The sequence below is a fragment of the Eutrigla gurnardus genome (genome assembly GCF_963514095.1).
Source record: "Eutrigla gurnardus genome assembly, chromosome: 23".
Classification (NCBI taxonomy): domain Eukaryota; kingdom Metazoa; phylum Chordata; class Actinopteri; order Perciformes; family Triglidae; genus Eutrigla; species Eutrigla gurnardus.
Genome location: NC_139934.1, coordinates 17,911,939 through 17,926,908, shown reverse-complemented (window position 1 = coordinate 17,926,908; position 14,970 = coordinate 17,911,939). Strand labels below are relative to the sequence as shown.

The 14,970-nt window shown below is 37.7% G+C and overlaps 1 protein-coding gene across 1 annotated transcript in view; it reads left to right on the top strand.

The window, feature by feature from the left end:
• Window positions 1-7,842: 7,842 nt before the first annotated feature.
• The window catches only part of LOC311009476 (tenascin-like), a gene marked incomplete at both ends in the record, with an annotated part of 30,270 nt that continues 23,142 nt past the window's right edge, over window positions 7,843-14,970 (top strand). Inside the window, 3 exons of the mRNA XM_084003674.1 lie at window positions 7,843-8,125; window positions 10,740-10,997; window positions 13,735-13,992. Coding sequence (XP_083859800.1) covers window positions 7,843-8,125; window positions 10,740-10,997; window positions 13,735-13,992 — 799 coding nt within the window. The remainder of the gene's footprint in view (window positions 8,126-10,739; window positions 10,998-13,734; window positions 13,993-14,970) is intronic.

The following is a 14,970-nucleotide window of genomic DNA, read 5'->3' as shown; positions in this document are numbered from 1 at the left end:
TGCTTAAGGAGTGAGTCAGGTCGGTTGTTGAAGAGAGAAAAAAAAAGTGAAAGTCAACCCTATTGTGACCAGACGTAAGTAATTTACGTAAACGTAACCTACATAAACGTAACCTACATAAACGTAATGTGATAACATAAGTACAAACATGAGGCTGTGAGGATGAACAACCGCACTAGGAGCAATCACACACGCAAAACACGTAACTTTGTCACTTTCCAGGATGTTTGTGGGTCAGGATCTCAATCACAACACATTAAAGCTGCATCCATATGATTAAAACAGTCAGCATGTACATGTTTAGATTAACAACTCTTTTGGATCCGCAGCGCTGGCTGAACAAACGATGGCAGAGAATTGGCGAACCGCCACTTTGGAGATAATGCGGCGACTGTGAAAAAGGCTAGTGCTTAAACATGAAAACAACAATCTCACTACTGATCATCTTTATTTTAATTTAAACCAGGTTGTTCGGGGTTTTTTTTACATTTTAAACAATCATTGTTTTTTTCCTCCTTCCCTGTACTCCGTCACTTTCAAAAAGACTGAAGCTTTAACCTGGGAAATCCACTAAAATTGAGCTTAATGTATTGTTTTAAAAGAAAACTATATTTGAAGAGACAATTCACTTGCTCCATGCTTTCCAAGAGGGAACTTGTGCCATAAAATACTTGCTAATAGGGGATTCCTGGGGATGTTTATAATAGATCTATTCTAAGCAATTAATTAAAAATGAAAGGAAACTATATTCTTTTTCCTCTCAACTTCATCCTGATGGTTTTTATCCTTTATTGGATGTACTTTTTTACTTCTTTTCATTGTGCTTGGCTCCTCATTTTAATCCAGAGAAGATCTGGTAAATGGCTAAGCCAGCCACGAGAGCCAAGCCTTAACATGTTGATATTAAAACAGAATGACAAATCAGGTTTAAACAATATAATACAGCATTATTTAGTAGATGAATATGCATTCCCCTCAAAATTAGTGTCCTGGTTTAATTGCTCTCTAAAATGTAACTTTAATTAAATTAAGTTGTTTATACTAATATGCAAATTACTTCTGATTTACAGGTAAAATGTATTCTCCATTTTCCAGAGAAATGTTTAAATAAAGATAACATCAAAGTTAATGATCAACTTCAGAGAAACAATGAAAATCTCTTTAGTAAACAAACTATCATTAGGTGAAATAGTGGGTGGACACAGCTCCAATGCAGGATATGGAAGTCCCCTCTTTGATAGGTTGATGTCACAGAAGGATCCAAGTCCCCTCTTTGTCTTTTCTTTAAAAAAATGAATAAAAGAACGCATCTGAAGTAATATTATGGTAAAAGACCTTATTTTATTTTTGTTTTTTCAGAATGACCAGAGACAGGAGTCCCCTCTGAGATAGTGGAGCCTGCTCTGAGGAAAAGAGCTTCAGCAGCCAAATAAAGAGGGTAAAGAACAGAAAAAGAAAGTGGACAAACTGCAGTTCCAGGCATGACCACAAGAAGCAGTAGAGTGTCAGATTTGCTCGTCGCAGGGGGCAACCTCCAAAGAACTTATCTTTCTAACTTGATTTATTATCTTAGTAAACATTATAAACATGAGTTTAAGGTCTAAATGTCTAGTTTCAAGTCTTCTACCTTGTGATTGGGATGCTTTAGTCGGTGTTTGACAAGCTTAAACATGGTCAAATAATCATAGACAGTAGCCTACTTATGGTTAACTTTAAACTTAATATTTTAACAAAGAAAATACAACAGATTAGAGTCACTCACCTCATTATCTCCACACAACCACTCACTACCAACCCACCGGGTCAGAATGATGGTCCAAAAGAACGTTAAATGTACAGTTTTTGTTTAAAAAAAGAAAAGGGAACACTTTTTTGGTTCAGCACCCCTAAAGCTCTGTCGCCCTGCTACCTACCAATGCGACTTTAACAGTTGAGCTAAACTGTAAATGTAATGTCTGATGGCAAAAAATCCCACGTGCATGGTATGTTCTGTCATCCAGATGCCTGCTACTTTATACCACTAAGTGGCACTGTTGTAAGTAGATTAGACTAGTGCTGATCCCATGTTGCTGGACTGTTTGCCTACTGGAAGTAAACAGCATTTGTTCACGATAACAGCATCCTTGATTCATTAATCAACACCACACATATCTGTTCCAGGGTCAGGCAAAATACCAGCTGCTTCCTCTTAGCACAGTACTTATAAGGTCAGTAGCAGCTTAGTCTTTATTTCATTCAGACTGCCCTTTTGGGCACATAGAGGTTTGCAGGATAGATTTCGGTCTGATTTTATTTTACCTAAAGGGAAAATTGAGAACAACAACTTGGACTTAGGTAAGCAGGAATTTGCTGGATTTATTTTTAAATATTTAATTATATAACAATAGAAGACAGTTTTATTGTATTTTTTCCACAAAGCATTAATTATTTGCAAAAACAATATCTACAGTGGGATTCTCCTTATTAAGTTGTGGTGTGATTTTAAACATTTTGAAGTTGCTCAAAAACAGTGATGCCACGTTACTGTAGTTGGACTACTTTTTTCAGTAACGAGTAGTCTAACGCGCTACTATTGCCAAACCAGTAGTCAGATTAAAGTTACTTATCCAAATACACGGGGCGTTAGTATTTTTGTCAGTAAAAAAAAAGATTTGCTTTCTTCTTGTGTCTCGGGGGTGACGTATGTTAGCCGACACCTTCACGGACGGTCGCGTGTAGTTGCTATACCGGCAGAAACGTAAACAATGGAGGGGGAAAAGATGGCTCTCAGCAAAAGATGGCAACATAAAGGTTCGTTGTACACTCTGCGTTAACAACAAAGTGTTGTCTACTTTCAAGAATACAACGTCAAACTTGAAAAAACCTTTAGAGTCACAGCATGGCACAACCACATTAAAGGAGCAGGTCCCGCCCGGTGACGGTGAAAAGGCGCAGCGTGTGAATAAAGTCTCTCTTGAGAGTGTTTAGTGGAGAAATGTCTCGCTGCTTGCTGGCCCCGCCCCCTCCCTTCGTCATCACGCCGCTCATACTTGAGGACTGTGCTCTTTTGTTTCATAAAACCAATCCTTGCTGCTCTAATGCTGGTTCAATATTCATAAAATGTTCATTCATGATGTTACTGCCATTACAATATGCAAAAGATGATGATTGAAGTTCAGTGAAGTCAAGAAAGACTGTCTTTATTTATATATACTGGATATATACATATATATATATACATATATATATATATATATATATATATATAAACATGTATTTTCATTCATTATTCGTCCTGTTCTTCTGCTACATCATGTACAAAAGTCAACAAGATGCAGCAGCAAAGAAGTTCTTTTGATGAAAAGAAAGCGTGTAAATGAGGGAATGTTCATTTTGGTCACATGTATTTTCATTCATTATTCATTATTCACAGTTATTTTAAATTGTTTACCTATTGAATGCACTATGTACAGCACTTTGGTCAGTGTGAACTGTTATAAGTGTGCTTTTATAAATAAATGTTACTTACTTACTTTACTTCATTCAGGAAATAGTTTTCGAGTGCAACTTAAAATGTCAGTGGATACATTGTTGTTACTGTTAAAAAAGGCACGTCGATAAAGTGAGTATTGGCAAAATCGGTAGTCGGCAGCTGTTGAATGTAACTAATAAAGTAACTTGTAATCTAACTTAGTAACTTTTAAAATCAAGTTGTCAGTAACTTAACTAAGTTACTTTTTAAAGGAGTACTCAGTAGTCGGATTACTTTTTCAAATGCCATAAAAGTAGACCGATGACATAATGAATGTGAGAACAGTTGTTGTAAATGACAAAAGGCTGTATATAATAGCTCTGTGCTGTGTAGCATGGGGAGACAAGGATGAGCACACAGAATGAGACAGGTTGGGTTTGCCCACATCTGCATACCTTTCAATCAGTGCATTTCAAAGAAAATGTATGGACAGTAATTTGTCAGGTTTAGCTTTTACTTCCTGATTCCTCCACCAAGGTTGTCTTTGTCATAGTAGCTGAGACCCGATAGACATAAAACAGGAATTTCACTTCGATCACACGCTACACAGGGAGGTTCAAGTACTCTATGGTGAGTGGAATCAACAACTATATCATGGCATCCGTATACACATTTACACATTTACACATTTGAGAAGGAATTAATTAAGATGATTTATCTCTTAAAGTGCATTTTTCCCCCCCCAAAGATTGAACTCATGGATTACGGGCTGATCGTGTCTCTGCTCACAGGTTGGTGCCTCTTGTTTGATTATTCTGGCAGACTTTTTAACTGAAGCAGTCTTCACTCAGAGCTGCACGTAGGTGTTTCTACATTAGGTGGAGTGGAGAAAATAGGACAGAAAATGTATGAAATGACGACAATTCTTTTTTTTTTATTTAATCAGTTGTTTATTTTAAAGCATATTCAACTCCAGTCAAGTCTTTGCCTCAAGGGGCTTTACAATCTGTAAAGCATACGGCTCCGTCTATTAGCTTACCTTTAAATCAGATCATCTCTACCCCAAAAACCTTTTAACAAAGAAAAAATATTATATATATATATACATATATATATACACACACACACACACACACACACAGAATATACCCCACACCGTAAACCCCCTCCACCAAACTTTACACGTGGAGCAATGCAGTCAGACAAGTACCGTTGTCCTGGCAACCGCCAAACCCAGACTCGTCCATCAGATTGCCAGATGGAGAAGCGTTATTGGTCCCTCCAGAGAACATCTCCACTGCTCTAGAGTCCGGTGGCTCCGTGCTTTACACTGCATCCGACTCTTTGCATTGCACTTGCTGATGTATGGCTTGGATGCATCTGATCGCCATGGAAACCCATTCCATGAAGCTCTCTACACTGTTCTTGAGCTAATCTGAAGGCCATATGAAGTTTGGAGGTCTGTAGGGATTGACTCTGCAGAAAGTTGGTGACCTCTGTGCACTATGTGCCTCAGCATCCGCTGACCCCGCTCCATCATTTTACGTGGTCGACCACTTCTTGGCTGAGTTGCTGTCGTTCCCAATCACTTCCACTTATAATCCCACTGACAGTTGACTGTGGAATATTTAGGAGTGAGGACATTTCACGACTGGACTTGTTGCACAGGTGGCATCCTATCACAGGACCACGCTGGAATTCACTGAGCTCCTGAGAGCGACCCATACTTTCACAGATGTTTGTAGAAACAATCTGCATGCCTAGGTGCTGCTTTTATACACCTGTGGCCATAGAAGTGATTGAACATCTGATTTCAATCATTTGGATGGGTTAGTGAATACTTTTGGCAATATAGTGTATACACATATATATTTAAATTGAGGGTGGTTTCTATTTATTTAGCTGTTTTTATTATTTATTTTATTATTTATTTTCTAAAAATTGTTTATTAATTAATTTAGTTTTTGCTTTGTTTTTTGATATAATCCCCTATTATTCTTGATTTTCATTTCTGATGTCCACACGCACACACATAATAAAAAAATCATTCGACTGACTTAAGTATAACAGCGTTGGCTTGTGTGCCAGGCTCAGAAAGTGACTACACAAAGATGGTCTTCTCTGGATTTCCATTTCCATTCTTAAAAAAAAATAAAAAAAGAAGAGATCATTTTGAACACTTCAAATGTAATCAGACTGCTGTTTTCTTCCAGCTCACATGTTCTGCTCAGTTCCCCCCAGTAGTGGAACTGGTTCTCTTTTAGTCATCAGTGATGAACAGTGAACCGCTTCATTGAGGCAGACTGAAACTTGATCTGGCTCAACCTCAATGACAGACTATTACATGAGACATCCAGCAGGTCTGGTTGGTTCAAGTTCAGTGTTGTCTGTGTTAGAGCGCACAATACAATGGTGAGCATATTACTCTGCAGATCAATGGATCCAAAGATATGAGGCACATTGGACATTCGTCTAGAACAAGTTCTCCCGATCACTCCTCAGTGGCTTAGATCGTTGAATATTCTGTTAGAAGTCACTCCTTACAGCACAAGCCAGTCAATGAACTGGTGGGAGGGAGGGTACATATTTAACTTTGATCACTCCCCATATGATCACATAGAGATGAGGGGAACCCCCACCCAGTGTATAAACAACTCCTAATGTTTTGTCTACTGTTTGAGTTTACACAACTCTCACGTGATGTACCTGATGTGTAGTGCCTCTTCTATGGAGTCAACATCCTCATTTTAATGACAAACAGAATCTGCTTTGTTCTAGGAGCACTGCTCAGTGTTTGTGCCCAGAGTCGTCAGTACCACTTTGTGAACACTCCACTGAACTGGACGAGAGCTCAGAGCTTCTGCAGACATGTCTACACTGACCTGGCCACCGCAGACAGCACAGCTGACCTCAGTGCAGTCACCAGCACCGCAGCAAACTACACAGGCAAGTTCTCAATGGTGGAATCATAGACATCATGTGTATAGTGTAGAACCATATACTGCACATCCACAACGGGCAGGCATGCTTTTGGTCAACTAACTGTTAATTGATCAAATTAGAAAATATGGTAATGTGGAATGTGAACAAAATCCCTCAATGATAACTAGAGGACACACATCATTTTAGTGATTACGTTTCATGTCTGTTCATCATTGAAAACAGTTTTGGAGTGCAGCTGTTTTACATCATGAACATGTGTTGCACAGGCAAGGCTTGGATAGGTCTCCATGACGATGTGGTGAACAGCTGGACATGGTCCCTGAATGACAGCAGCTTCTATGCTGAAGGAGAGACAGAGTTCAGGAACTGGTATCACAGTCAGCCCAACAACATCGGAGGACAACAGCACTGTGTGGACCTTCTACCTGGGACTCCATACTCTGGCAAATGGTTGGACACTGAGTGCAGCTACAAACGACGCTTCGTGTGCTACAATGGTGGGTTTTCTAACACAGCAAGAGCCAAATAGATCCTCTACGTAACATTTCCAGAAAAAAACGTGCCTTCTGTGTATTTCTAGTTCATCCCACTGAATCCCTGAATGTTATGATTCCACCCTGACATTGTTGATAACTTCTGTCCATCCATATATTTCCAGGTACACTATATGACACACCAACCTTTGTGAAGGTCAACACATATACAAATTGGACTGAAGCTCAGAAATTCTGCAGGGAGAATTATGTTGATCTTGCCAGGTCAGTATGCACTCATAAAGCCAGTAGTCTGCTGTATGAAGTTGATTGATACTGTTGATTGGAATCTCATTACGAGAATGCATTATGGATGCTGCGGTTTTATCTTATCCTTTTTAATGACACTTTTACCTTTAATTCCACATTTCTCATTTTTTTATTGTTTCACCTATAAATGATATGTATTATTCATTCTTAATGTCAAGACTGTTGCGCACATAGTATAGATGTGTTTTTAATCAGTGATGTTTTAGCTGTCCACCATGCTAACATATGCTGCTGCTTCTCCCTCAGCATACGGAATCAGACCGAAAATCTCCTGATCTCAACCCTGGCGGCGACAGACTTTGTGTGGATTGGTCTGCACCGGGAGAAGGTGTGGTCTGATGGGAGCTCCTCTCCATTTCGACACTGGGCCGATGGGCAACCAAACTCAGGTCTGGAGGAATGTGTCAGCACAGCGTTCAGTGACTCAGGGCGGTGGTCAGATGAAAACTGCTCCCTCAGCTTCCCATTCATCTGTTACAGAACAAGTATTTCATCTTATTTCTACTCACAGACTGTATAAGCTTTGCAAGTTCTCTTTAAGGCTGGACTGCTGTCATATTTCATTCCTCTGGATCTCAAATTGGAACCACAAGAAAAACGTTAGGAACAAAGGTCAGTTTTAAAGAAATTAATATTAACAAATATATGAGCTTCTGTTTTTCTTTCTCAGCGCCTCCAAACGCAGGAAGCTTCAGATCAACAGGACAAGATGAGAGCAGTATCACTCTGCAGTGGAATAAAGTCAACATCAATGTCAGCTTCATTCTCCACTTTAATGGTACAGAGATAAACATCACTGCACCAGCTGGAGATGGACCAGTCACTCACACAGTCTCATCTCTCACTGCTGGAGCTAAATACACATTTGCTCTCTTCTCTGTGTTTGAGAGCGTCAGAAGCAGTGGACGACATATCACTGCAGTCACTGGTAAGAAATATGAGTTCATTATTATGAACTGTAGTCACTTATCGAACCATCTTCTGCTTAATACCAATGCTATATGCTGAGCATAATTCAGTTAAATTCTGTTCATACTGTCATATCACAACAAAAATGATCTCAGGACACTCTCCACATCGAGCAGGGCGAGACCCGCGCATGATTTTCAAAGTCAATGAATTCCAGAGTCCCAACATCACCAGGAGCAAGTGTCACAGCGCCACCTAGTGGCAACAAACACTGCCTTAACAGGCAGAAATCTGGAGCACATCAGGCTCTTGGGTTCCATCTGCATGGTTGGAGTAGTATTAGCAGTAATGGTAGTATGAGCAGTAGTATTAGTTCTAGCAGTAGTAGTTATATTAACAGTAGTAGTAATAATAACAGTTGTAGTAATATTAACACTAGTAGTAATTTTAACAGAAGTAGTGGTATTAGCAGTAGTATGTGATAATAGCAGTAGTAGTAATATTAACAGTAGTAGCCTAATAATATTAACAGTATTTGTTGTCTTAGCAGTAGTAGTAATATTAACAGTAGTAGTAGTATTAGCAGTAGTAGTAATATTAACAGTAGCATTAACAGTATTTGTTGTCTTAGCAGTAGTAATAATATAAACAGTAGTAGTAGTATTAACAGTAGTAGTGGTATTAGCAGTAGTAGTAATATTAACAGTAGTAGTAATATTAACAGTAGTAGTGGTATTAGCAGTAGTAGGTGATAATAGCAGTAGTAGTAATATTAACAGTAGTAGTAGTATTAACAGTAGTAGTAATATTAACAGTAGTAGTAATATTAACAGTAGCATTAACAGTATTTGTTGTCTTAGCAGTAGTAATAATATAAACAGTAGTAGTAATATTAACAATAGTAGTATTAACAGTAGTAGTGGTATTAGCAGTAGTAATCATATAAACAGTAGTAGTAGTATTAACAGTATTAGTGGTATTAGCAGTAGTAGTAATATTAACAGTAGTAGTAATATTAACAGTAGTAGTGGTATTAGCAGTAGTAGGTGATAATAGCAGTAGTAGTAATATTAACAGTAGTAGTAATATTAACAGTAGTAGTGGTATTAGCAGTAGTAGGTGATAATAGCAGTAGTAGTAATATTAACAGTAGTAGTAGTATTAACAGTAGTAGTAATATTAACAGTAGTAGTAATATTAACAATAGTAGTATTAACAGTAGTAGTAATATTAACAGTAGTAGTGGTATTAGCAGTAGCAGTAATATTAATAGTAGTAGTAGTATTAACAGTATTTGTTGTCTTAGCCGTAGTAATAATATAAACAGTAGTAGTAATATTAACAATAGTAGTGGTATTAGCAGTAGTAGTAATATTAACAGTAGTAGTAGTATTAGCAGTAGTAGTAATATTAACAGTAGTAGTAATATTAACAGTAGTAGTGGTATTAGCAGTAGTAGGTGATAATAGCAGTAGAAGTAATATTAACAGTAGTAGTAGTATTAACAGTAGTAGTAATATTAACAGTAGTAGTGGTATAAGCAGTAGTAGGTGATAATAGCAGTAGTAGTAATATTAACAGTAGTAGTAGTATTAACAGTAGTAGTAGTAGTATTAACAGTAGTAGTAATATTAACAATAGTAGTATTAACAGTAGTAGTAATATTAACAGTAGTAGTAGTATTAACAGTAGTAGTAATATTAACAGTAGTAGTAGTAGTATTAACAGTAGTAGTAATATTAACAGTAGTAGTAGTATTAACAGTAGTAGTAGTATTAACAGTAGTAGTAATATTAACAATAGTAGTATTAACAGTAGTAGTAATATTAACAGTAGTAGTCCATGGTAGCAGGCACAGCCACGTTTAGATGGTTCTCCATCCAACATGTCTCAGTAGACCAGAAAGAAGTCAATGTTGAGCAGCATCAGAGTCAGAGTTTCCATCATCAGGCCAGATAGCAGTCTCCATCGGTCAAGACCATGGTGGACTCTGGTGGACTCTTGTGGACCAGAAAGCACAGCCAGACTCCCGGGAGTAATCCCAGAAACAGTCGAGTTAGTAACAGTAGAGATGCAGATTTACTCAGAGGTTTTACTCAGTAGTCAGCCGCCTCAATAATACTAGCAGTAAGAGTCCAACAGGACCACAGTAGTTAGGATCAGGTTCCACCACGGTCCAGGGAGACCTGCGAGATGAGAGAGAGAGAGAGAGAGAGAGAGAGACAGACAGACAGACAGACACAGACAGACAGACAGACAGACAGACAGACAGACAGACAGACAGACAGACAGACTCAGTGTGTCATTATAAATCCCCGGCAGTCTAGGCCTACAGCAGCTTAACTAAGGGCTGGTTCAAGGCAAACCTGAGCCAGCCCTAACTATAAGCGTTACCAAAGAGAACAGTTTGAAGCCTATTCTTAAACGTGAGAACAGTGTCTGCCTCCCGAACCAGAACCAGAAGATGGTTCAACAGAAGAGGTGCTTGATGGCTGAAAGCTCTGGTACCCGCTCTACTTTTGGAGACTTTAGGAACTACAAGTTACCCTTTATTCTGAGTGCGTAGTGCTTTTCAGCTTTTTATGAACCTATTTTGTTGAATGAATGGATTCCCTTCTCTTTTTCTTTCTCAGCGCCTCCAAACGCAGGAAGCTTCAGATCAACAGGACAAGATGAGAGCAGTATCACTCTGCAGTGGAATAAAGTCAACATCAATGTCAGCTTCATTCTCCACTTTAATGGTACAGAGATAAACATCACTGCACCAGCTGGAGATGGACCAGTCACTCACACAGTCTCATCTCTCACTGCTGGAGCTAAATACACATTCACTCTCTTCTCTGTGTTTGAGAGCGTCAGAAGCAGTGGACGACACGTCACTGCAGTCACTGGTAAGAAATATGAGTTCATTATTATGAACTGTAGTCACTTATCGAACCATCTTCTGCTTAATACCAATGCTATATGCTGAGCATAATTCAGTTCAATTCTGTTCATACTGTCATATCACAACAAAAATGATCTCAGGACACTCTCCACATCGAGCAGGACGAGAACCACGCATGATTTTCAAAGTCAATGAATTCCAGAGTCCCAACATCACCAGGAGCAAGTGTCACAGCGCCACCTAGTGGCAACAAACACTGCCTTAACAGGCAGAAATCTGGAGCACATCAGGCTCTTGGGTTCCATCTGCATGGTTGGAGTAGTAATAGCAGTAGTAGTAGTATTAGCAGTAATGGTAGTATGAGCAGTAGTATTAGTTCTAGCAGTAGAAGTAATAATAACAGTTGTAGTAATATTAACACTAGTAGTAATATTAACAGTAGTAGTGGTATTAGCAGTATTATGTGATAATAGCAGTAGTAGTAATATTAACAGTTGTTGGCTTATCATATTAACAGTATTTGTTGTCTTAGCAGTAGTAGTAATATTAACAGTAGTAGTAATATTAACAGTAGTAGTAGTATTAGCAGTAGTAGTAATATTAACAGTAGTAGTAGTATTAACAGTATTTTGTGTCTTAGCAGTAGTAATATTAACAGTAGTAGTAGTATTAGCAGTAGCAGTAATATTAATAGTAGTAGTAGTATTAACAGTATTTGTTGTCCTAGCAGTAGTAATAATATAAACAGTAGTAGTAATATTAACAGTAGTAGTGGTATTAGCAGTAGTAGTAATATTAACAGTAGTAGTAGTATTAGCAGTAGTAGTAATATTAACAGTAGTAGTAATATTAACAGTAGTAGTGGTATTAGCAGTAGTAGGTGATAATAGCAGTAGTAGTAATATTAACAGTAGTAGTAGTAGTATTAACAGTAGTAGTAATATTAACAGTAGTAGTAATATTAACAGTAGTAGTGGTATTAGCAGTATTATGTGATAATAGCAGTAGTAGTAATATTAACAGTTGTTGGCTTATCATATTAACAGTATTTGTTGTCTTAGCAGTAGTAGTAATATTAACAGTAGTAGTAATATTAACAGTAGTAGTAGTATTAGCAGTAGTAGTAATATTAACAGTAGTAGTAGTATTAACAGTATTTTGTGTCTTAGCAGTAGTAATATTAACAGTAGTAGTAGTATTAGCAGTAGCAGTAATATTAATAGTAGTAGTAGTATTAACAGTATTTGTTGTCTTAGCAGTAGTAATAATATAAACAGTAGTAGTAATATTAACAGTAGTAGTGGTATTAGCAGTAGTAGTAATATTAACAGTAGTAGTAGTATTAGCAGTAGTAGTAATATTAACAGTAGTAGTAATATTAACAGTAGTAGTGGTATTAGCAGTAGTAGGTGATAATAGCAGTAGTAGTAATATTAACAGTAGTAGTATTATTAACAGTAGTAGTAATATTAACAGTAGTAGTAATATTAACAATAGCAGTAGTAGTAATATTAACAGTAGTAGTGGTATTAGCAGTAGTAGGTGATAATAGCAGTAGTAGTAATATTAACAGTAGTAATAGTATTAACAGTAGTAGTAATATTAACAGTAGTAGTGGTATAAGCAGTAGTAGGTGATAATAGCAGTAGTATAATATTAAAAGTAGTAGTAGTATTAACAGTAGTAGTAATATTAACAGTAGTAGTGGTATAAGCAGTAGTAGGTGATAATAGCAGTAGTAGTAATATTAACATTAGTAGTAGTATTAACAGTAGTAGTAATATTAACAATAGTAGTATTAACAGTAGTAGTAATATTAACAGTAGTAGTGGTATAAGCAGTAGTAGGTGATAATAGCAGTATTAGTAATATTAACATTAGTAGTAGTATTAACAGTAGTAGTAATATTAACAATAGTAGTATTAACAGTAGTAGTAATATTAACAGTAGTAGTCCATAGTAGCAGGCACAGCCACGTTTAGATGGTTCTCCATCCAACATGTCTCAGTAGACCAGAAAGAAGTCAATGTTGAGCAGCATCAGAGTCGGAGTTTCCATCATCAGGCCAGGTAGCAGTCTGCATCGGTCAGGACCATGGTGGACTCTGGTAAACTCTTGTGGACCAGAAAGTACAGCCAGACTCCCGGAAGTAATCCCAGAAACAGTCGAGTTAGTAACAGTAGAGGTGCAGATTTACTCAGAGGTTTTACTCAGTAGTCATCCGCCTCAATAATACTAGCAGTAAGAGTCCAACAGGACCACAGTAGTTAGGATCAGGTTCCACCACGGTCCAGGGAGACCTGCGAGATGAGAGAGAGAGAGACAGACAGACAGACAGACAGACACAGACAGACAGACAGACAGACAGACAGACAGACAGACAGACAGACAGACAGACAGACTCAGTGTGTCATTATAAATCCCCGGCAGTCTAGGCCTACAGCAGCTTAACTAAGGGCTGGTTCAAGGCAAACCTGAGCCAGCCCTAACTATAAGCGTTACCAAAGAGAACAGTTTGAAGCCTATTCTTAAACGTGAGAACAGTGTCTGCCTCCCGAACCAGAACCAGAAGATGGTTCAACAGAAGAGGTGCTTGATGGCTGAAAGCTCTGGTACCCGCTCTACTTTTGGAGACTTTAGGAACTACAAGTTACCCTCTATTCTGAGTGCGTAGTGCTTTTCAGCTTTTTATGAACCTATCTTGTTGAATGAATGGATTCCCTTCTCTTTTTCTTTCTCAGCGCCTCCAAACGCAGGAAGCTTCAGATCAACAGGACAAGATGAGAGCAGTATCACTCTGCAGTGGAATAAAGTCAACATCAATGTCAGCTTCATTCTCCACTTTAATGGTACAGAGATAAACATCACTGCACCAGCTGGAGATGGACCAGTCACTCACACAGTCTCATCTCTCACTGCTGGAGCTAAATACACATTCACTCTCTTCTCTGTGTTTGAGAGCGTCAGAAGCAGTGGACGACACGTCACTGCAGTCACTGGTAAGAAATATGAGTTCATTATTATGAACTGTAGTCACTTATCGAACCATCTTCTGCTTAATACCAATGCTATATGCTGAGCATAATTCAGTTCAATTCTGTTCATACTGTCATATCACAACAAAAATGATCTCAGGACACTCTCCACATCGAGCAGGACGAGAACCACGCATGATTTTCAAAGTCAATGAATTCCAGAGTCCCAACATCACCAGGAGCAAGTGTCACAGCGCCACCTAGTGGCAACAAACACTGCCTTAACAGGCAGAAATCTGGAGCACATCAGGCTCTTGGGTTCCATCTGCATGGTTGGAGTAGTAATAGCAGTAGTAGTAGTATTAGCAGTAATGGTAGTATGAGCAGTAGTATTAGTTCTAGCAGTAGAAGTAATAATAACAGTTGTAGTAATATTAACACTAGTAGTAATATTAACAGTAGTAGTGGTATTAGCAGTATTATGTGATAATAGCAGTAGTAGTAATATTAACAGTTGTTGGCTTATCATATTAACAGTATTTGTTGTCTTAGCAGTAGTAGTAATATTAACAGTAGTAGTAATATTAACAGTAGTAGTAGTATTAGCAGTAGTAGTAATATTAACAGTAGTAGTAGTATTAACAGTATTTTGTGTCTTAGCAGTAGTAATATTAACAGTAGTAGTAGTATTAGCAGTAGCAGTAATATTAATAGTAGTAGTAGTATTAACAGTATTTGTTGTCCTAGCAGTAGTAATAATATAAACAGTAGTAGTAATATTAACAGTAGTAGTGGTATTAGCAGTAGTAGTAATATTAACAGTAGTAGTAGTATTAGCAGTAGTAGTAATATTAACAGTAGTAGTAATATTAACAGTAGTAGTGGTATTAGCAGTAGTAGGTGATAATAGCAGTAGTAGTAATATTAACAGTAGTAGTAGTAGTATTAACAGTAGTAGTAATATTAACAGTAGTAGTAATATTAACAGTAGTAGTGGTATTA